This window comes from Electrophorus electricus, chromosome 9 (genome assembly GCF_013358815.1).
Source record: "Electrophorus electricus isolate fEleEle1 chromosome 9, fEleEle1.pri, whole genome shotgun sequence".
NCBI classification, from domain to species: Eukaryota; Metazoa; Chordata; class Actinopteri; order Gymnotiformes; family Gymnotidae; genus Electrophorus; species Electrophorus electricus.
The window spans coordinates 5,887,170-5,911,196 of record NC_049543.1 but is presented as its reverse complement, the minus strand read 5'-3'; the positions used below and the strand labels follow the sequence as shown (position 1 = coordinate 5,911,196).

The 24,027-nt window shown below is 43.5% G+C and overlaps 1 protein-coding gene across 2 annotated transcripts; it reads left to right on the top strand.

Moving 5' to 3' along the window:
• The first annotated feature begins 803 nt into the window (after nucleotides 1–803).
• ypel1 (yippee-like 1) lies at nucleotides 804–23,616 on the top strand. 2 transcript variants are annotated; one of them, XM_027023165.2, is made up of 5 exons: nucleotides 804–1,442; nucleotides 5,326–5,529; nucleotides 15,218–15,261; nucleotides 15,846–15,954; nucleotides 19,975–23,616. In XM_027023165.2, exons 2-5 carry the CDS (start codon nucleotides 5,413–5,415, stop codon nucleotides 20,062–20,064), a joined length of 360 nt encoding a protein of 119 aa, XP_026878966.1. In that variant the 5' UTR covers nucleotides 804–1,442; nucleotides 5,326–5,412; the 3' UTR covers nucleotides 20,065–23,616. The 2 variants fall into 2 exon arrangements, with proteins under 2 accessions (XP_026878966.1, XP_026878965.1); XM_027023164.2 differs by lacking the exon at nucleotides 804–1,442 and adding an exon at nucleotides 2,775–2,967.
• The last annotated feature ends 411 nt before the right edge of the window (nucleotides 23,617–24,027 follow it).

Below are 24,027 nucleotides of genomic sequence, written 5' to 3'. Positions count from 1 at the left end.
TGACATTTCAATACCATACTTTTGCGAAATTATGGCTCCTTGGCGAATAACAAATTTAGTTTGAAATTATTCCTTTATTATGTCGGTAGATGGCGACGTATCGCCGCACTACCTATTTCAGTTATTGTGTATACGGTCTCTGATTTCAGCAAAGACTAGTGAGGTTTATTTAGCCCTTGCCAAATAACTAATTTAATGATTGAATCACTAATTAAACGCAAACACTAAATAATCATCTGTAATTGATTTAGATGTGTACATAAACGGAGTAGCTGAGTAAGTGTAGTCCACTGGATTGTTTCTTCTAAGGACATGAGGAATGCTATTCAGTCTCTACAAAGAAACAAAGGACATAATTGCTCATTAAGAAGGGACGATAACCTGAAGGCTGCACTTCAGTTCTCCCAACAGCAAAAAAATAAATAAAAATAATAATTTTAAAAACTGAGGATACGGTGTGAATTTATGCTAGTATGTTTTTTTTTTTTTTTTTCACTGATCCGCGTGTAGACTTAACTGTTTACCTCTACCACGTGTCTCGTTGATGTGGACATCCACGAACGCGCGACGACGTCGGCACGTGTCTTTGACGGTCGCGCGCATTATCAAAAACACGCCTGGCTCTGTGAGCGCGGTCCTACGTTTGTCTGGACCATATGGGCTGCGGTGATTGGCTCTTTGCGTATCACTGACGAACACCATCTCACTATGGGATTGGTTGCAAGCGAACGTCTCTGATTCCGATAGGTTCCCACGCCAGTGGAAGGGCACGTCGTCAATGACATATTTTCTCCCAACAGGTTCGAAGGAAGCGTTAATGCGGGTGCTATCAAAACAAACGGTCCAAATAACCTGAATCAGTCCGCCAAGATCTGCAAGTGCGGACGAATAGTGTGGTTGACCGCGGCAAATAATTAACCTGTAATCACTTTTTGTTCATCTTTGAATGACTTGCTACTTTCAGACTGAATAGACATGACACGCCATCGTTTTTGCAACATCTGAAATCTTGGACAATACAGCGATAAATCCTATAAAAACAATTCTTGCCTGGTGTCCACGATCGGCTCCATTTTGGAGACTGCAACGCAATTCGAAGAGTTTAGCGAGCTAAGAGCAAGTTATACGTTCTTTATGTGGTTGTTCATGGAAATCCTGGCTCGGTGGTCGGCGATTTTGCTTGCGCAGACTGAAAAATAACTTGTGAATGAAGACCCAGCGTTCTAATGCTAGTGAGAGTGGAGCGCACATTGACAGCACCCTGCATCGTCGTGTAGCCAAACCGTTATCTCACTGAAAAATCCGCAGAGTCGGTTTTGAAATGTAATAAATATGATAAGACGCTGAACAAAGAACAATCGTGACACATGTGGGACCTCATCGCTATTGAATGAGAAGAACCCTGCCGTGGGGAAAACAATTTCTCCAAGTCCTCCCAAAAGGTATTCGTTATTTTGCCCAAGGACTTGCATTAATATTTATGTATAAACACAGTTTCACGTGTTTCAATGTATGCTTCGTCGATACAAACAGTAATCGACTTATAATGACGAAAGCACTTTGCATGATTTCCTTAAAACTGATTGCCTGTAAGTGCTTTAGCGAAGGTCACACTGAAGCGCCTAATTTTTTTTATAGTTACACAATATACTTTTTGTACGACCCGGCTGTGTTATGTTGCGTGGTATTATATGCATAATGCCATTTGTATAGATTGATGTTAGTTATCGTGATTTGGCAATGTGGCGAGAAAGTGTTATGAAAGGGATCGCAGGATGAAAACATATGACATCATCAGGACAGTGGTGGCGACGCGACAAGCCTCCTTATTTAGCCGAAGACTTCATGTTATTCCATGCACTCTCCCGTTCACTGATACCGACAATTAGATCAGCATTGGCGCGGTGTGGGTAAAAGAAGTCCTTTCCTTTTGCTTCCTTTCCACATCTGCAAAATGATCTTTAGCGTAGCCAAATGTTGATACGGTGACACTGGCGACAGTATATGGTACGAAAGTTGCATGTTTCCAAAACAAAACCTGTCCAACACAAGTTGTAACAATATGACACAAATATTTTCGTCGCTTCCTACTATACTGCAAGGTGATTTGCAGCTGTAATTTATTTTAGGCCGTCTTCTTACTTATTATTTATTAGGTGTAGCAGATGCTCTCTGACGCATAGAGATGAGGGACTGTTTTTCATCGCGCTATGGACGAACGGATTGTAATACTGCCCTAATATGTATGTAATCTGTTTATTTGCCGTAAATGATGACACATAGTTCTTAATACTTATAGCATAAGGTCTTTTTTTTCTTCTTTTCATCTTAAGCGTCTAGGAATAGCCTAACACAAATGTAAGTGATATCAGAGGAGGGTCTGCACTTAAACATTTATATTCATTAGATTGAATCAGGCACAGAAAATCGAACCAAGCATTTTTTTTTCTGACATACTACAAGACTATAATAGCATTATCTTTGGATCATTTGTCATTTTTATTTAGGATGCTAAATAAAATTCAGAGGGACCACGCTCACTGTGTTGGCTAAGCTATATTTATGTGGACATTCATCCAACTATTGGTAACAAAGCAGTGATCAATATCTCAACCTATTTGGTCATCACCTTGTATTTATTTACACATCCGGGTTCTGGTTTACCTTGGAGCCCTCCTCAGCAGCTCCTTATTGGAGCTTTTAAATGCCAATCAATCCACGGTCCGTCCTACTCGTGACGTTTATCATCACAAACACAAAGAGTACAACAAAGACCACAGAAATGAACACGATATCTGGCACACAGGACACAGTGGCAATCTATTCAGGGTTTTCAGGGATTCAGTGCACTATTTCAATTGAGAGAAGACAATAATCTAACAGCCCGCAGCCTACTGTGAAAACTGTTATCCAGCTCTGCAGTGTAAAAATATATGCCACGCATTACATTGAGGGGATCCTCTGCAGGTGAGATAAGAGGCTTTTTAATCTTTATTACAGAGCTTCTGGATTTAAAAGAACAGGACAGTGTATATATTTTTTTACTGTTACTGTAATGGCAGGTGTCTCTGATTACTGTCTGTTTCCCTGTCGATTGACCTAGAAAGAGGAAATGTTTAGCTAGTTCCAAGCGCCTTAATGATCGTTAGTTATTACACACACACAACAACAAAAAAGTAATTCATAATCAAGCCGATTGCCACTCACTGATTAAATAACGATACCAGAATAAATATAGTTTCACACTCGTCGTCATGTCGGCTTTGGGTGAAAGCGCAAATGTTGAACTGTATCAGTGCTGCGCTTCCTCCGTGTTGACAAAGTAGCACGCTGGAGCCCTTTGTTTTGCATCCTCGTGTTCTGCGCGTTGTCCTTTGTGTGTTCTGAAAGATCACGCTGACCACAATACTTTTGGGCGCTTGCGTCTTTACTGTTGTGTATACTGAATGCTCTTTAGTATATTAGTCAGACTGGATGTTTAGTGTATTGTCATGTAACTGGTTGTCACACATACAAGTAAAGATATATAAGCACGGAGAGGAATCCTGAGTAGCGTACAGACGAGGAAGTTTGCATTAAAAGTAATCACACCTAATAGAAGCTGTGAAGACCGGAGCTCAATTCTCATGATTTCTGTGCTCTTATTCGAGGCCTTCCAGAGAAAGGTTTTATTCTTTGCCCCAATTCAACCGTAGCAGCTGTAAGGCTTTCCTTAGCCTTCTCCTTAAACGCGCTTCCTTGTGCGTGTCTTGGATAGCATGCTGCCTTGGCGAACGGTCTTTGTTCTTTAACGTGTCGTGACACCCTTAACTTGGTGGCAGCAGCCTCGTTAACTGTAGCCTGTTATTGTTGAACCGAATGACTTGTAGTTCAGGTACCAACGTGGGTGCTGGTGTTTTTCTGTCTGAGATCAGTGCCAAAACGTTGTAAATGGTTAAACAGTGAATAGCGTCCGTTCTCCGCCCCCCCCTCCCCCGATATAATTTGCTGTGGTTTCGATTTGTATTTTTCTTCGTTTTCGATAAGCTCTGGTCTGACAACATTCAATAGACTCAATAAGATATGTTGATTAGTTAGTCCCGCGGATTCACGGCTGAATCTCTTCTATAGCTTATATACATCCTGATCATAATTTAGTGCGCCCAGTTAATTAGGCCAATAAGTGAACCGAACATGTTTTGTAGTTGCAACAAAGACATAAATAGGCTTAGTTTTACACAGTAGGTCTTGACACCGCGTACAGACGTTATTCTCAGGGATACTCCGCTTGCTTTCGCCTTTCGGGCACTCGCCGGCCAGCGGCAGCAGCAGCGCGCGCACTTCGTTTGGCGTGCACAAGCGGCAGTCAGACTTCCTGTTCTGCTGCGGAAGTGCTTTTGTTTTTCTTTTGCACAGTGTTACTGGGCCATCCATTTATGGACTGCTGCAACTTTCCTGTTATTTCACATTGTCTGCGCCACGATGAGAACTATGCTGTCACTTTTGAATGGACTTGTGAAACCGTCAAATATTTTGGAACAAGCACTTTACTGGGCTGGCTAGACTGAACCCACATTCAAAGCATGAGTACCCACAAACAATTAAATAGGACACACACAAACACACCGCTATAAAAGACATAACCAACAGACACGTTCGCTACGAATGTGCTGGACATGGGTCTGGTCACGGGAGAGGCGAGCTGTTTGAGTATGGGGAGGCCTGCTAGGACTGACTGGATTGCTAGTGAGACTGACTAGACTGCTGGCACTTTTAGAAAAAGTTCCTAAAAAAGATTTAGAGCCAAAGGCAGAACTATGTGGTACTAACTAGAGAGGAGAAAAACATTATTATTCACACATCATTAGATTTGCACAGTGACTTCATTGCCTTGCAGGTCAGTGTAACTTCACCTATGAGAATAGGAAATGATTAGGTTCTCTTGACTTCCTGATCAGGGTTTAAAGCTAAGACGTTGCTTCACAGATAAGATTTATGTAAGATTTTGATACTGTTAATGCATTTTTATTTTTTATTTTTTTTTGCAGTTTATATGAACCTTTCTGAAATCATCCTTTTATGAACAGTGTTTTAATGTGTATTCATCTTGGGTATCTATTAGCCTTTGACCTCTTGCAGGCTGAGGCTGTGTGTAACACTTTGGAGTGATCACTCTTTTTCTTCTTCCTTCCCTCTCTCTCCTTCCCTCCACTTTCTCTTTCTTTATCTTTCTCCCCTTCCCCAATTCTCCGAAGGTTTTTTTTTTTTTTTTCTCCTGTGGTGTTTGTGTGGAGCGTCCCACACACCCACTCCACAACAACGACGGCTTTTGCTTGCATCTTCCAGTGTTTCTTCTGTCAGCAAGTTCAGCAGAGCTGCAACTCGTCCAGCGCCAGCGCCGAAGAGCCCAGTGAGGAGAGCCGTGACTGTGAGATGGTGAAGATGACCAAGTCCAAGACCTTCCAGGCCTACCTGCCCAGCTGCCACCGTACCTACAGCTGCATCCACTGTCGAGCACATCTGGCCAACCACGATGAGCTCATCTCGAAGGTGGGCAAATGGCTCTGAAGCATGGACACGCACACACACGCACATAACATATTTATTTATACAGTAAACTGCATTCCATTCCCCTGCATCTCTCCTCAGCCACGGACAGAGCAGTTACAAAAAGCATTTCACTGGCAGTTATACCATGTATGACTATGTATGTGACAAATAAACTCTGAACACACACACACACACACACGCACGCACGCACACACACACACACACACACACACACACACACACACACAAAGTCACTATCTATGGAATGACTCTGACATATACATACAGAGGTTTACACAGACATACTCACACACTGTCAGATATACACATTCTAACACTCACCTAGTAACACAATGACGCCACCTAGTAACACAATGACACCACTTAGTAACACAATGACACTCACCTAGTAACACAATGACACCACCTAGTAACACAATGACACTCACCTAGTAACACAATGACACCACCTAGTAACACAATGACACTCACCTAGTAACACAATGACGCCACCTAGTAACACAATGACACCACCTACTAACACAGTGACTCACCTAGTAACACAATGACACCACCTAGTAACACAATGACACTCACCTAGTAACACAGTGACTCACCTAGTAACACAATGACTCACCTAGTAACACAATGACACTCACCTAGTAACACAATGACACTCACCTAGTAACACAATGACACCACCTAGTAACACAATGACACCACCTTTTCTAGGCAATACACTCTACTCCTTCCCCTACTGTCCCCTGTCATCCTTCTTTAATGAGTTTTTTTTTTGTTGTTGTTGTTGACCTACCCGTTTGGTTTTGCTGCTTCTCACAAACCTGCCCAAACCTCATACCAGCTGCTTGCATCCAGAGTTGTCCGCAGTCAAGAGAGTTCATTAGTCCTGGGGGCATGTGTGACTGTGCCACATACCTACACCAGTAACACAACAGTCAGAGATGATCCCACTCCCAGCATGCACAGCATCTGTCAGACTCAGTCCCTCCTGGCCAAAGTGCTAACAGGATCTCTTTGATAGTTCTGGAGGCTTTCGTTTACGTTTCCTTGCTTGTTTGCTGTATTTGTGTATTTGTTTGTTTGTTTTTTTTTGTGTGTGAGCCACCTTTTTTTAAATGGTTGACTTTTATCTTGTTACACCTTTGTTACCTTGTTTTAAAGAAAATGTGGAACTGACACAAAATTGTAGTGAATAGTGACTAGACAAAATAAATGTGAAAGTGATAATGCAAAGATTGTTTGGCCTGTGGCAGTGCTTCCTGTTCCATGGTGAGCTGTTTGTTTTGAGTCATTTCCATGATTCTGTGGTACAGCTAATGCGCAAGCATTGAACTTGTGAACTTGGGGAAACAAACTTTTCATTGCTACTGTGTGGCAACCTGAATCTGAATCATGTTGAACATGTTCTGAACATTCCTCTTTACGATTGCCAAGTTACACAGTGAATTTTATTCTATCATTTGCGAGTGGCAGCGGAATGACTGCTCACTCGTTTCCCCAGTCCGTTAGAAAGTGAGGGAGGTCCCTGTCCTTTGCTGATTTGTTTGCAGACTGTGTTTTCAGCCTGAGACTATTTTTAAATGCATATACACATCGCTGACATTTTCAGAGCGTACTGCACACTGTGACCCACACAAGCTCAAACAAAAAACGCTCCATTCAAACAAAACAGCAGCCCTGCGATCATATCGACCATACCCATCTCCTATCGGCTTATTGTAGAGTAGCAGCCACACTGCTGTATAGGTAAGCAATCCTCATGGAGATATAATGCACCTTGCCTAAGGTTTAGCAGTGGCCATGACAACCAAGGCAGTATGTTGGTGTTTATCAGCTGGAATTTAACAGTAATAGCTGCATGTTGATATTCAGGTTGTGCAACTTGAGCCAGTTCCAGCCTCCTATCACACATTCTCCATTGCTGTCAACTTTAACAGACTAAGCAGATGACTGCAGTCCATAAGCTCATAATTACAATTTGTAATGTAGAATTGCTGAGAATTTGAGAGGCCGTGAGAGGGCACATCAAACAGGTGGACACTTCTCAGCGTTGTCTCACGCTGGTATCATGGTGGTCTCACACTGGTCTCACACTGGTCTCCCTCAACCTCAAAAACTGTTTTGCATTGTTCCAACAAGGTGTCTTCCACACAGAAGCATCTTCATGATTAAAATTTTTATTTTTATTTTTTTTTTTTAAAGTCATAGCAGCCCAAATGGGTCATTGGCGTATCAGATAACACTGCCCACATGTCTGAAAGAGTGCAGTGACTTTGTGCTTTTAGCACTTGAGAAGTTCTACATGCTTTATGGATGTGAGTTGGAGTGGATAGGATGGACAGTGGCCTTTAGATGTACCCTGCTTGGTTATGTATTCCTCCCCTCTCCCTTCCACAATAGCCAGAACATTGCCCATAAGCTGATTGTAACATTGGGAAGATGATGGTCTGAATCTTGGACCTTCTCTCTAGTGCATGCTAAGGACTTTGTGTTGGTCTGTACAGTGAGAAAGCCTTTGTTTATGTTTGTATTGGAGGAATTAGGAGGTTGTTGTGAGGGCAAAAACTGAAAAATACACCAAGAGTACCTCAACAATTCTTAACTCTATTACACGACTGGACATTTAGTTAAAGATACCATTGTCAATGATCCAGTTTTCAAAGTGCTCAAAGAACAATGGGTACTGTTAGAACAGTAAGGTGTCATATTTTTAAAAACTATTAAACTTTGTGACTTTGTCCATTACACATTTTTACATTAATAAAAGAAGCCAACTTATAGAATCTTTGAAAGGCTTTAACCCCAAATGTGTCCTTGGTGTACCACACATTCAGAAAGCTGATTATGTCCCTTTGTATCCAATGCCGATACGAGGTATCACTGTTCTGGTTGTCCAGAAGGTGGTCCAGACTGGTAGCAGCGCTAACACAGTGCATTAGCTGGCTTCTGCTGGCTTATGAACAGCTCACAACTTCTGGAGTGGCATCAGACGAGACTGGCTGGTGTTCGGTTGTCAAGTGGCTAAGGCCCTGAGTTCTCTAGCCCAGATCCCACACAGGCCATCCGTCTGTTTCTCCAGTGATGGAGAAGCAAACACAATGTTCCTGCTTTCAGGTTCTGGTCACTGTATAACAAGCCTTATTGTAGCGCTGAAGTGTTGAAGCATAGTCCTGAAGGAATTTCTTCAAATCAGTTTGTTGTAACAGGTTTTGGTGGGTGCATGCATGTAAATTCTAACCTCGAAAAAGGTCTGATGGGATATTCATCATTTTAATTTAAATGTGTAAGTAAATGATTATTTATCTGTTTATTTATTCAAAGGTTACATTATGACCTTATTCTGCAGTAACTTGTTTAGGGCTTGCTGGTTAGACTGAATCCTGTTAGTGGAAAAGCCGCTCTCTCTCCCTTCTGCCTGAGCGCTGCTAACAGATGAGCCAACCCTGTTTATCAGCTGGAGGATCACAGCTCCCTAACTGCACCTGCAATAGGGCCCTGATTGGACGGGGACGGGACAGAGCCGCTATTGAGCACAGCTCCGTGCAGGAGCAAGGGCCTTTGACAGCCACTGTAAATGAGCCACTTGTCCTGTTTTTAACAACGCAGATCTCAGGTTGCTTTAACTGGCCGGGGCCAGCCGCACAGGAGGAGAGCGCGGGTAGGACGAGATCTGCACACAGCAGCTCCGGCGTAAAGACACGTGGCGGCCGGCAGAAGAACGGCCCGATTGTTTGGCTGGTGGGGAGCCTTTGCGTGGGTGCAGACATAATCCATCATTTCAGTAGATGACCTGAAATCTCAGACTGGCTCTGATGCTTTCTAATCTTCTGTGACAGTTTGGAATGGGGTGGGGGGACGATAGAGTGTTGCGATTGCTGTTTTTTTTTAAAAGTGACCTAGACTTGTGTTTATTCTTAAAACCCTTCAACCTCTTTGTAGGTGCCATTATATTTAGAATGAATGCAATGACCAGCATTTTTGACACTGTTGAAAAATAGCTCTTTATTAGTGGCTCATGTGAAGGCAATACTGTAGGTTATTGTTGTGTTGTAAGATAGCAGTTCTCTTTCACACACCTTGATAAACTAGACCAGCACTGCATTTAAGACAAGGTTATGCTTTCACTAAGCTCAGGGGATGTGGAATTTGTCTTCATGCAATTCACAGTGAGGTATAATCACCTTGCTTTGTACTTCATGTACCCCTTGACTAGGAAGTGAATTCATCTTGCCCACAGGAAGTGAAGTGATTGAAGATAAGTGTGTGTGTGTGTGTGTCTGTGTGTGTGTGTGTGTGTGTGTCCGTGTGTGTGTCCGTGTGTGTGTCCGTGTCTGTGTCCGTGTCTGTGTCCGTGTCTGTGTGTGTGTCTGTGTGTGTGTCTGTGTGTGTGTCTGTGTGTGTCTGTGTGTGTGTCTGTGTGTGTGTGTGTGTGTCTGTGTGTGTGTGTGTGTGTGTTGTGGGATTGCTTCACTGGATGTCGGCCAGTTGCTTGAGGCCTGGCATCCAGAGAATGCGCCAGGCCATGGCACAAGGTTGAGCGGGCTGATGGACACCGATCACGGCAGATCTCCCCAGGCCCGACTCACAGCCTTGCCACCAGCCTCACGGCTCAAATGCGCCAGGACGGCCTTCTCACTCTGGCTCGCATGGCGCAGATACCAGACTAGAATGAAAGTATCTGTTCCTTTTAAGTAGTGAGAATTAAAAAAAAGTTTTTTTCACGGGGAAAAAGTCAAATCCACTTTGAGTAATGGTGTGCTCTGTGGAGCAGGAAAGGTGTGGTACTGACCTTTTGGCTAAGGTTGGATCACATGACCTTTATGGAATAGGGCCCATTGGCCAGGAGCCTTACTGTTTCCGTCTTTTCAGTGCTGCTATGCATAGAAATGCATTCGGGTTTTCACAGAACATAAATGAAGAAATGTAAAGTGCAGTATTTGTTTGCGCATCCTGCACACACAAACCGTGAGGAAAACTGTAACTCATGCACCTTTTCACACTTTCTTTTATTATTTATTCATTTCTGTTTTGTTTTAAGTCCTGCTTTCCGAAAGCTGCCTTTTACATTTACATTTACATTTTCGGCATTTAGCAGACGCTCTTATCTAGAGCGACTTACAAAAGTGCTTTGTCGTTTGCTCATAGTATATGAGCAAACGACAAAGCCAGTGAGCCAGTGGCCTTGGGTGCTGTGGTGATGACGAAGAGCAAGCAGAATCCCATGGTCTGCATGGTCTGCATGGCCCGGCCTTAGCTGTTGTTTGTGTGGCACAATGGCTCCTCACTATGTGCTCCAGCTTGTGTGTATGTGTTAGTGTGTGCTAAGCCCCTGGCTTCTCTCCCAAATCCTGTGCAGTAGAAAAATAAAGCGGATTCTCCTGTCTGCGCAGGCCCTGCTAACTGGCAAGGATGGCCGGCCAGTGTAGGGCTGGCACAGGCCTGATGTAGGGCTGTGTTGCAGTGTGGTGTTTTTATTTTTTATTTTTGCTTAGGCTGTCATTTTTCTTGTAAGGACAGGAAGTACAGCTGCATTACCTGCGTGTTTGGATCCTCTGAAGGACCCTCAAGGCCATTCCCATGTGCTTTGCATTCCCAGTAGCATGGCAGTGGAACGTTACTGATCGGAGCGTCGTCCACATGTCCCTCAGATGTCTCTGCAGCCTCTCCCTAATGCATGCTTATTGAAAGCACGTAGTTCCCCAGATCTTTCACTACACAGTCTCTGGATGCATTAGTCTTTCAGCTAATGTTCCCTGGATGCTGCTCTTTCTCTGATTAACACCTAAAGGCTGATTTCAGAGGGGGATATTTACGTAATATATGGATCTAATCAGCAAGAACATTTTCATATCAGTGGTTTTCATCCATCATTGGTCAGTTATGAGCTGCTTTATACAAATCTGTACATTTTGCATCCAAATAATGCAGAACATCCTTTATAGGCCTGGAGATCATATAGACTTGTCTATCACATTACTCTCATATTGTACATAATATCCAATTTCATGCATGATATATAATTTTGCACACATGCATGCACATAAACAAACCTTCATTTATAGTGAATTTCGTCACCTAGCAGTATTTGTTGCCTTTGCTAGCTTGATTAATGAATTATTAGATCATTAATTGACACCTTTGAGTGTGTGTGGTGTGTGTTTGGAGAGGTTCACTCTTTCCTGTGGCAGGCTGTTTTAGGCATGCTCCGGAGGTGTGCGTTTGGAGAGGTTGGGTCTCTCCTGCGCATGATTTAGGCATGCTCCGGAGGTGTGCGTTTGGAGAAGTTGGCTTTCTTCTGCGCATGATTTAGGCATGCTCCGGAGGTGTGCGTTTGGAGAAGTTGGGTCTCTCCTGCGAATGATTTAGGCATGCTCCGGAGGTGTGCGTTTGGAGAAGTTGGGTCTCTCCTGCGCATGATTTAGGCATGCTCCGGAGGTGTGCGTTTGGAGAGGTTGGGTTTCTTCTGCGCATGATTTAGGCATGCTCCGGAGGTGTGCGTTTGGAGAAGTTGGGTCTCTCCTGCGCATGATTTAGGCATGCTCCGGAGGTGTACGTTTGGAGAGGTTGGGTCTCTCCTGCGAATGATTTAGGCATGCTCCGGAGGTGTGCGTTTGGAGAGGTTGGGTTTCTCCTGCCCATGATTTAGGCATGCTCCGGAGGTGTGCGTTTGGAGAGGTTGGGTTTCTCCTGCGCATGATTTAGGCATGCTCCGGAGGTGTGCGTTTGGAGAAGTTGGGTCTCTCCTGCGAATGATTTAGGCATGCTCCGGAGGTGTGCGTTTGGAGAGGTTGGGTCTCTCCTGCGCATGATTTAGGCATGCTCCGGAGGTGTGCGTTTGGAGAGGTTGGGTCTCTCCTGCGAATGATTTAGGCATGCTCCGGAGGTGTGCGTTTGGAGAAGTTGGGTCTCTCCTGCGCATGATTTAGGCATGCTCCGGAGGTGTGCGTTTGGAGAAGTTGGGTCTCTCCTGCGCATGATTTAGGCATGCTCCGGAGGTGTGCGTTTTGGAGAAGTTGGGTCTCTCCTGCGCATGATTTAGGCATGCTCCGGAGGTGTGCGTTTGGAGAAGTTGGGTCTCTCCTGCGCATGATTTAGGCATGCTCCGGAGGTGTGCGTTTGGAGAGGTTGGGTCTCTCCTGCGCATGATTTAGGCATGCTCCGGAGGTGTGCGTTTGGAGAAGTTGGGTCTCTCCTGCGCATGATTTAGGCATGCTCCGGAGGTGTGCGTTTGGAGAGGTTGGGTCTCTCCTGCGCATGATTTAGGCATGCTCCGGAGGTGTACGTTTGGAGAGGTTGGGTCTCTCCTGCGCATGATTTAGGCATGCTCCGGAGGTGTACGTTTGGAGAGGTTGGGTCTCTCCTGCGAATGATTTAGGCATGCTCCGGAGGTGTGCGTTTGGAGAGGTTGGGTCTCTCCTGCGCATGATTTAGGCATGCTCCGGAGGTGTGCGTTTGGAGAGGTTGGGTCTCTCCTGCGCATGATTCAGGCATGCTCCGGAGGTGTGCGTTTGTAGGCGGGCTGCAGGGCAGGCCTGTGATAGGCTCTCAGTGCAGACACTACAGCCAACACACAGTCTTGATGCAGCCAGCTTGTTGGGTGTGGGTTAACACTGAAATAACTAAAGTCTAATCCTTTTAAAATCGCCAGGTCTGTGAGTGAGAGGGTGAGAGGAGGAGGAGGAAGGAAGAGCAGAGAGTGACTGAGTGAGTGTTGGGGAATTACAGGAACAGAAGTAGCCTGAAAGACACAGCCAGTGGAAACCACACCAGCCAAACACTCCAAATTCTTATTGTTTTTATGAGAAGTAGAAAGGCATTGGTGTTCTCTCACTCTTTCTGCCCAGAGCACTGTGTGCGCACAATGCTGTAGGATAACACACACAGACGCGTGCACACACCCACGCACACAAAGAGTGCAAAGAGTAATGTAAATGCAAACTAGTATAACATGAACTCAAACCTCTAAACAAAAGAGCTTTTTCATAGTAACCCACACACAGGCACGCACACACACCCACATACATATTATGAATTGATGAAGTGCATGTGTTGGAGCCCTTGAGCTGGGCAGACACTGTTAGGTGGAGTTTCCATGAACACCAGCCCCTTATTCTCTCTCTCACACACACACACACACACACACGCACACGCACACGCACGCACGCACACACGCACGCACGCACGTGCGCACACACCTACCTACCTACAGTTGTGCTCATACGTTTACATACCCAGACAGAATTTGTGATTTTTTTAAAAAACATTTTCAGAGAATAATAATAATACAACAACTTTTCTTTTATTCATGTTTAGTGGTTGGGTCAAGCCATTTATTATCAAACAATTGTTTTTGCCCTTTTTAAAATCATAATGACAACAGAAACTACCCAAATGACCCTGTTTAAAAGTTTACATACCCTGGAGGCTTTGGCATAATAACATACACACAAGTTGACACACAGGTTTAAATGGCTACTAAAAGTAACCATCCTCACCTGTGATCTGTTTGCTTCTCAATCAGTAAGTTACTGGGCTCCTGACAGACCCCTGCATGAGATGGAGAAAGCAAAAGAATTATCAAAGGATCTGTGGGAGAAGATAGTTGAACTTTATAAAACAGGGAAAGGATATAAAAAGATATCCAAGGAATTGAGTGCCAATCAGCAGTGTTCAAAGTCTAAACTCAAACTCTAAGAAGTGGAAAATTAGGGATTCTGTTGTCCAGCTTCAAGAAAAGTACACCATCCCTACTATAAAACATGGAGGTGGATCGCTGATGTTTTGGGGATGTGTGAGCTACACAGGCATAGGGAATGTGGCTAAAATTGATTGCAGGATGAATGCAACATTTTATCAGAAAATACTGGAGGAAACTTTGCACTCATCAGCCCGGAAGCTGCGCATGGGACACACTTGGATGTTCCAACATGACAACGATCCAAAACACAAGGCCAAGTCGACCTGTCATTGGCGACAGCAGAAAAAAGTGAAGGTTCTGGAGTAGCCACCTCAGTCTCCTGACCTCAATATCATTGACCACTTTGGGGAGATCTCTAATGTGCAGTTCATGCAGCCCAAGAATTTACAGGAACTGGAGGCATTTTGCCAAGAAGAATGGGCAGCTTTACCATCTGGGAAAATAAAGTTCCTCATCCACAACTACCACAAAAGACTTCAAGCTGTCATTGATGTTAGAGGAGGCAATACACGGTATTAAGGACTTGGGTATGTAAACTTTTGATCAGAGTCATTTGGGTTGTTTCTGTTGTCATTATGATTTTAAAAAGGGCAAAAACTATTGTTTGATAATAAATGGCTTGACCCAACCACTAAACGTGAATAAAAGAAAAGTTGTTGTATTATCATTATTATTCTCTGAAAAAAAATAACAAAATCACAAATTCTGTCAGGGTATGTAAACTTATGAGCACAACTGTACCTACCTACCTGTACAGTAAACTACAGCTTCCTAGCAAATGTTAAACACAGACATACAAAATGTATCATACAAATACAGAATAAAATGGTACACTGAAAATCTTACACTAAGCCAGTACTTTACAAAAATATCAAAACACACACACAGCTGTTGTATCTGGATTTCATGGCTATCTATGTCAAATCTAACATTTTTTTCCTCTCTCTCTCTCCCCATCTGTCTCTTCAGTCATTCCAAGGCAGCCAGGGACGTGCCTACCTCTTCAACTCAGTGTGAGTGTTAACCTCTTCCACCTGTCCATCGGTGTCTACATCTGCCACCCAAGTCCATCCTCAATATGGCCATCTAGACATAATAGCTGTTTAAACACTAAAACACTCAGCTGCAGAGAGAGCGAGAGAGAGAAACAGACCTACTTGTCTTTTATAGAGTGTAGACCGGAGTGTGTGCATGCACAGTCACTAAGCCAAGCTCAAATTCTGTTTTAGAAACAGTAGTCATGAGGATGAACAGCTGCTGGTAACTGAACCTGTTGTTTTCTCTAATTGAACTTGTGACTGTACAGACTTTTGTTGGACTAGCTCGGTTACTACCTGGCAAAACTATCTGTGAACAGAATTAAATGTGTAATATAAGATAACATTGAAAGAAGCCAAGAGAAACAAACTGAAGTGGAGGGAATGAATATCCCCTTTCCCTTAGCAATCCCAAACAACATAATGGTCCACAACCCTATAAATCACCTCTTTTGCTGGTTATAGATTAACATGCTTTTTGTTTAGGGTTCAGTGAGTGGTCAGTGTTAAGCTATTGGCAGATAAAGCAACTTCTCTCTCTGTCTTTCTCTCTGTTTCAGCGTGAATGTGGGCTGTGGCCCAGCCGAGGAGAGGGTTCTCCTCACAGGTTTACACGCCGTGGCAGACATCTACTGTGAAAACTGTAAAACCACTCTGGGCTGGAAATACGTACGTTCCTCCTGCTCTTCCTCCTTTCTGCCAGCCCAGACTGGGAACATGTTTGTGTGGCTTAGGGGATCTCTTAGACTTGTGGGGAAGAATCAGCCCACTAACAAGCCTTGTTAAAGGTTTTAGGTGAACTCTTATTAACAATTTATATGGGTCGCAATGATGCAAAAATCATCAAGTATGTCAATACAGCCACCTCCCTTCCCCAGCCTGCCAAAGACAGATTAAGAAACACACACACACACACATACACACACTCACACACACACACACACACATACACACACTCACACACACACACACACACACACACACACACACACACACACACTCACACACACACACACACACACACACACACACACACTCGCACGCACGCACGCACGCACGCACGCACACACCCGCACACACACACACACACACACACACACACACATACACACACTCACACACACACACACACACACACACACTCACACACACACACACACACACACACACACACACACACTCGCACGCACGCACGCACGCACGCACACACCCGCACGCACGCACACACACACACACACACACACACACACACACACACACACACGCGCGCACACACGCACACACCCACACACACACACACACGCACGCACGCACGCACACACCCACCCGCACGCACGCACGCACACACCCACGCACGCACGCACGCACGCACGCGAGCGCGCGCGCGCACGCACACACACACACACACACACACACACACACACACACACACACACACACGCACGCACGCACACACACACACGAAATAGAAATAATAATAGCAATGAATGAAAGTCCACCAGCTGTGTGGTTAAGGAGGTGTCTTAAAATGTCCAATGAAAGGCTGCTAGCCTGTGTAAATTGTGGACCCACCACGACTAAACTTCTCCTTTCGCGATGCAGAAAAAAGCCCACATCTGTCAGCCAAAGGGAGTAAGTTGGACGAGTGGAGGACATCCAGCTGATAAGTGTTCTGCACCTTTCCAAAAGTAGTGCAAAGGCAGTAGTATCCCGTTCTCACGACTTAAATGTAGTACGGTCAGCAGAAATGCCCAAAATAGCCCACAGGGGACAAATGTTTTAGCTCCCACTTAGCCCCAGTCTTGGAAATATCCATTTCTGAAAGAGATAAAATATTATAAAGCATCCAAATGACCCTTTTTATGTCAGCATAAACTGTAGTTTAAAAAAAAAAATAATTCCCAAGGTAAATCTACAGGCAGCTGTGGAAACAACTGAAAAAAAGCATTTGTCGAATTTCGATGATAACTAGTGTAAAAGGAGGCTTCAGAATTAAACCGATGACGAACAAACTCGTGCAAGCAAGAGGCAGAATGGAGGGCAACTGAGAGAGGATCTGGTGCCAAATTAAAGAGCAGAGGTGAAGAAGGGCTTCCCTGACGAGCACCTCAGTGCAAGAGGAGAGAGGAGCAGACAGAGTTGGTGCAAACGCCAGTTAATGGCGCTGGAGAAACCTTCATTTCCCGGATCAAATGGCTATCACCAAACTGTAATGCGAACATCCCATTCTATGTGATCAAAGGAAATAACTGCTTGTAATACCTGGGACAAGTCAGAAGTGTCTTTGGATATTGGAAATCAGTGAAATTACTTTAACTTGTTTGATTTTATAGTACACCTGAAGGAAGAACACCTTGTAAGTGTTTATTCAGGACTTAGCCAAACCTATGCTTATTACAGAGTAAACTAATAGGATGGTATAGGAGTGCAATTACAACTTGGGTCTGTGTTAAGGGTCAATAACAGCTGGTCTCAAAATCTATTATAAATGTTTATTCTGAAGCCATCAGGACCGGGAGTTTCGCCAATATTCACAGCATTAATAGATTTAGACATTTCCTGGCAGGTGACTGTAGCAGAGTCCAATACCAGACATTTTAATGATCTAAGAAAGAGTGCATGATATTGCTATTGACTGGGCTATCTGAGGTGTAAAGGGAGGAACAGAAAACTCTGGAAAGTAAATTGAAAGCATTCCCAGCAGAAAGCAACATAGGGTTAAAGAGCCATTGAGGATAGTCTCTCTGACGACAAGTATACTAATATCCAACAACACGGCCGCGTGATCAGATATAACAAATAACGAGCCAAATCATCAACCTGGATGACGGACTCCATTTTCATGGACAAGAAATTGATGTTAGCACTGAAGTTATCTCTCCTTATTAATATTTGTGTGTACGGGGGGTTTTATTTGTGTATGTGTGTAAAATAGAGGCAACAGAAATAGGTATGTTCCTAAAACCTATATCTGAATTGGGGGCATTCATATTAACCAGTTTATCTTATTCAAGTGAAATGAGGCCTTTTACAATAATATACTATTCATTCTAATCATATATATCTCAGGTAACAAATGTATCCTCTTATTGATCAGAATGGCAGCAGCACCCCCCGGCCTGCATATTATGATTTGAGTGCAACACTTGATTAACCCAGGTTTTACACAATGTAATGTATTTAGACACTTTAGATACACAAGTTTCCTGGAGAAAAACTATACCTGCGATTAAAATTTAAAAATGTGTAATAAGAACAGGCCATGACTCTAGGCCATCATCATTCCAGGAGATAACTCTAATAACTTTGTGTTAAACACATATAATGTTAAACAACAACAAAAATATTGTTTTTTTTATATAAGACGATATCAAGACATGGATCCCCTCCCAGAGAGCACGGCACTGTAAATAAAATAAAAAAAACCTTGATTTTGTGGCCATGAAATGACAAGCCCTCCTTACTGAAAACTTGCTCCTTATCTTGGAACTAATGAAAGCGTATGATGAAGGGCCTCAGTGTACTGAAACTGGATCCACCATCTGCCTCTGACTGGCCCAGCTTATGACACCTCACCTGGATGTGTTTATGTTTTCACTGCTCAGGGCCAGAAACCTCTGAAGGCATCTCTCTCATAAAGCCCACCAATTATGCACCCTCCGTGCTGTCTAGAATTCCGATAACTCAAATTAAACCTACTAGAATGATTTTCCAGGTTGTCCAGTTTCTCCAAGTGTACAGAAATTTTTACCTTCAGAGATTTACATTCGGTTTCCAACTGGACGATCCTGTCACTATGGTCTGATGCAGAGGCCTCAAGAGATTTAAGTGTCCCCAGAACGCTGGTCAGGACTCTGCTGAATAGAGTCTAGAGGATCGTGTATCTGCTGCAAGGCTTCCGTGAGAGTAAGTGCATGTTCCAAAAAGAACATTTTAAATTGTCCAATGCTGGTAGAAACCATGGCGGAGTCTTCTGCATTAGTCTTACAGCCAGCCTCAGGCAACCTAAGCAGCTGTAGGGGTCTGGGAGCTTGGGGAGTTGGGCAAGCTTCTGTCTGGACGTGTGGGTCAGAAAGCACAGTGGCACGCTGCACTGAGCTACCTCCAACTGGCTTGGCTCAGCATTGAAGCTTGGCTCAGATTGCTGTCAGGGATTTCTAAATAAAACATTTTTTTAATCATCTAAAATGATTCTAAATGTGTGACCAGGGCACGGGAGTTGCACAGACCCCCGCCTGCTCTAGCCAACCCAGCCTTAAGTGTTCATTCAAAAGACAACAGTGGTGACATTTGTTGGTTTGTTTTTTGTTGCTATATGTTTGTCCCGTGGGCTCTCTTAGTGTCCTGAGTTGGAGTGAAAAGGAGTTCATTTGATCCTGCGCGCGCGTGTGTGTGTGTGTGTGTGTGTGTGTGTGTGTGTGTGTGTGTGTGTGTGTGTGTGTGTGTGTGTGTGTGTGTATATGTCGCGCACGTACACACACATGTTTAGTTGTTTATTTATATATCTTGGTATCAGGTATCTGAGCTTGCTGTGTGCTAAACACTAATAGATTAGTAAGACATGCAGCTTTGTCTTAACAGTTTTTTGGGTTCTAATGGTAATTGTGGTTGGGGGGGTGTTTTTGTTACAAGCATAGCTTGATATACTAATTAAGTAAATGAGAGATTGATGTCTTCTCGTTTTGACAGGAACACGCTTTTGAGAGCAGTCAGAAATACAAAGAGGGCAAATTCATCATTGAGCTGGCACACATGATCAAGGACAACGGCTGGGAGTGAAGCCCCGCCCACTGCCCCGCCCACTTTCCCCTCTGCTCAGTGACCTCTTGGGCCGCTTTGTAGCGGACATCAGAGTGACACCACACACACACACACACACACACACACACACACACACACACACACACACACTACCCTTCTCCTGAGACATACAGACTCAACCGGATCGTTCTGAGACTCTGAAAATGGAAGGAAGGGAGTGTGGGATGGGGAGTGAGGGGTGAAGAAAATAAAACCCAAGGAGATTCCAGCTGGCTATCCGTGGTCACCAAGACTCCCCTCTCAGACGTACACATCCAGACTTGAAGAATTGCTCCGCCTCTCTTCCGGGTTTCTACTGGTTACTGGTTTTGGTGTGTTTGACCCTGATGTGTCACCACCCGTCACAAGCTGTTAACAGTATCATCTTTCTTTTCTTACCCCTCTCATTGTGGATGAGCAGCGAATGACGAGGTGTGTGTGTGTGTGTGAGAGAGAGAGCAAACGTGTGTTTGTAATGTTTCTTTTAATGCAGGATTCTTGAATTTCCCCCATCAGACTGAAGTGACAGTTTAGTGTTTTTTCCCCTCCGTCTCAGAGACGTGTCTTTTATGAGTGTGCTCATTCCTTCTGTGTTGGAATGGCAGGAGGCTCTGGGACTGGGGGATGTCCGGGTACACTAGGCAGAAATGATTGACACGAAAACGGCTATTTGGGTTTGGTGTGTGGAAAGGGGTGGAGCTATGTAGCAGCATCACGAATTCTGTGGGATGGGCTTAGGGAAAGGGGGCGGGCCAGTGGGTGGAGTTGAAGTACTGCAGTGGCATTTTGTATTTGTTGACATAGGCCTGATAGTTTACTCTGTCGTATTTGCGATTCTACTCCTTTGCTTTTCATGGTCTTTCCCCTCTTCCTACAATGACTTCACTGTGCAATTTGTGTGACCCTCCGATACAGTACAGTTTGAAGGCAGAGCAGGAGCTGGTCCCGCCTCTAGCTGTAACTGATGCTGTAGGCGCAGTCATGCGAAACGTGTAGCTTTTAGTGGTAGTGGTGGCATTTGTGGCAGGTTCCATTTTTGCATCAGTACTAATAAGTAAATGAAGTTGAATTTGTCTTTTTTATGTCTGAACGCACCAGACAGCGGTGGGTGTGGGGTGCTGAATCGCACGTCTCGCAACACGCGACGCTACCTTTTGTCAGATGCATCATGTCGTTTCTGATGGTTACAAGTCTTTACGGATATATTGTTTCTTGGGGATTTTTTCTTTCTTTTTATTTTTGCTCGTGTGATTACGCGCGTGCTTATGCATATGTTCGGACACACGCATGCATGTCAGCCACGTGCAGGTGTGCTTCACGCATTACGTTATGGCATACTTGAATGCAGTTACTTTGTTTGCACTTTGCAGAGGCCTTGTTCGTGGGGTTTAGAGGCAAAAGTCTGTGTGGTTTTCATGGCCTTTCGTGAAAAATCGTGTGATTGTATTACATGCTTTGAATGAGGGTTGGGTGATTGCTGGCATGATCATCTCCCTTTAGATTATAAACTTTGCTGTTTTTACATTTTGTTTTTTGTTCACGAATCGGTAAACTCAAAACTCAGTTTTGTCTGTTTTTGGTGCTTTTCCCTAAAGAGCTGCAAGCACGTGGCGTATTTTGAATACACTAGTATTTTGTCGATTTGATCAAGAATGTGGATGAGAAGTAGACATTACTAACAATCTAAGAATCAAAGCCCTTCTTTAAATGCAGGAGGGTATAACAAAAACGACGTATTGCAAAAAAACAAAAACAAAAACAAAAAACCCAAAAAAACCAACAAAAAACCGTGCTGCTATTAAAACAAACGCAATCCGTAACTTTCGCTTTCACTTTACACCACCTGCACTTTACCCAGGCCGCGTGAGCGCGCATGCGAGTGGCTCAGTCCTTCATGTGGTCCTCCCCTCACGCCTTTGCCTCTAAGCAACATGAATCTTGTGCCTCTTCAAATGGGAAAAAAAAATCCTTCTCTGTTGTGCAGTGCATGACTCCATAAATCTAGTGCATCTATGGTTGCCCATTTGGGCAAAAAAGAAAAGAAATAAAAGAAAACTCATAACCTCACAGAACGTTTATCAACTGAAGACTATATTCAGAAGCGTATGGTCCAATATATTTTGTAGTTCTAGCTTTCAGAGTTGGAGTTATCAAATTAGTGGTTGTATTATGCAGAGCATTAAAGGGGTCGGGTTTTTGTTTTTTTTTTTGTTTTTTTTGAGTTATTCAAATGGAAAGGGTGGGGCTTTCTTCCAGTTGCAAGAAAGAGGGTCATATATTGTAGATTTCTATGAGTTCAAATGGATTATTATGAAGCTTTGGGAGTTGGAGGTAAGGAATTGAGTCGGTGACAAACCCTCAGTTAGCGTTCATCGCCGTTAAGGTCAGTCCGGTCACGTGACCTTTTAATCAGTCAAAGTAAATGCAAACAAATAGTTGTAGAGATATCCTACTTGAAAAGATAACAGCAAGAGTTACAGACGACATTGTCCCTGTCTCAGTTTTGTACATAAAGTAACATATTTAAGGTTTTATATACATATTTCTACTGGTTTAGTTCCTTTACTTCCCTGACTTGAAGCACTTTTGTTGACTGTACTTCTGGCTTTGTGTGTGTGTGTGTGTGTGTGTGAGAGAGAGAGAGAATAACCTTGTGCAGGTGTTTGGTTAGTTTTCCTCTCGTTGTTCATGACATTTAGTTGTTGACTGTCATGTTCCTTCTTTATTTTCTTTCAGACTTGCTTTGTTTGCTGTCTTGTAACGTAGTGGTGAAAATGAGGCTTTTTATTTTCATCTGAAGAGTCGCTTCTCCTCCCTTCTGGTTCTGTTGCTGAGACCAAGTCTGCTGGTCCCAGTTTAGTATTGTACAGCGGTGAGCTGGATTCACCTGACAAAACTTTTGCACCAGGAGAATTGACAAACATGCAGACAGACACACAGGAAGCAAGCGAGGACAGTGTCCCTGTCACTGTGCGCCAAATAATTGCTTTTGTTTAAGGGTCCCGTAGTTCAGCGCGCCGCTGTGTGTCACAGGTATAGTCGCAATCAAGAACGTCTCAACTGCTGGAAATTCAACCACTTAGGAAAACCAAAAATCAAGTGTGATATTCTTAAGTACCAGGTTCTGATATTTCTGTTAATGGTTGTTTATTTATTTTTAAGTTTAGTTTACCCCCACTTAGCCATTTTCTTTGTTGGCACTGGTTTTAAACTTTTTAGAAAACTTCAATCTATAGGATTCATCATGCAAAAGGTATTTAGGTTTAAGGCATCATAGATAAGAAAAGGAAATGATTGTAAGTTTGAAGAGTTATTTTCCTAGGACTGTTAAACGCATGTATTCCTAATGGCTATATAAGTTGTGCCCGTTTTTTGGTTTTCTTTCTTCAAAGCATCAATGCATTGCTTTTTTCTCCATTCTACTTGATTGCATTGCTTTGCATTCTGTTCCAGTAAAAATGTCACATTTGTCTGTTTTTCACTGTATTGTAAAAACTATCATACCACAATAAAGCTTAAATGGCATTTGAAGGGCTTGGTTTAACATATTTTTTGTTGCTGTTAAACATTGTTTTTGGAGAACACCAACCTTTTAATGATGGCTTGATTTTACTACAGGATATTGCTAATTCTAAAAATCTTAAGTCTGACCATTCTGTGATGTCGTCAGGGAAGTTGTTTAAATGGCAATAAAATTAAGTACTAAGTAGTGGGTAGAAATCCTTGAAAATCGCCTCACTTTATCAGGTAGTAATGTTTAGTTCACTGGGAGGAAGGGTGTGGCTCATTCCAGGAACGTTTTTCCCCCCAGTAATTATATGACTTCCTTTAGTTACCTTAGAAACCAGTCTGCCATGGATAAACTACCACCATTTGGGTTATTCATTTAAGGCAAAGTGTTTAGCATTTCTGTCTTCACCAACAGTTCATGGATGACTGGAG

What these genes read in the sequence shown, in the direction of transcription:
- ypel1 (XM_027023165.2), top strand. Translation starts at nt 5,413, where the DNA reads ATGGTGAAGATGACCAAGTCCAAGACCTTCCAGGCCTACCTGCCCAGC. An exon ending in ACGATGAGCTCATCTCGAAG is followed by an intron (nt 5,530 to 15,217) that starts GTGGGCAAATGG and finishes CTGTCTCTTCAG; the next exon opens with TCATTCCAAGGCAGCCAGGG. An exon ending in CCACTCTGGGCTGGAAATAC is followed by an intron (nt 15,955 to 19,974) that starts GTACGTTCCTCC and finishes TCGTTTTGACAG; the next exon opens with GAACACGCTTTTGAGAGCAG.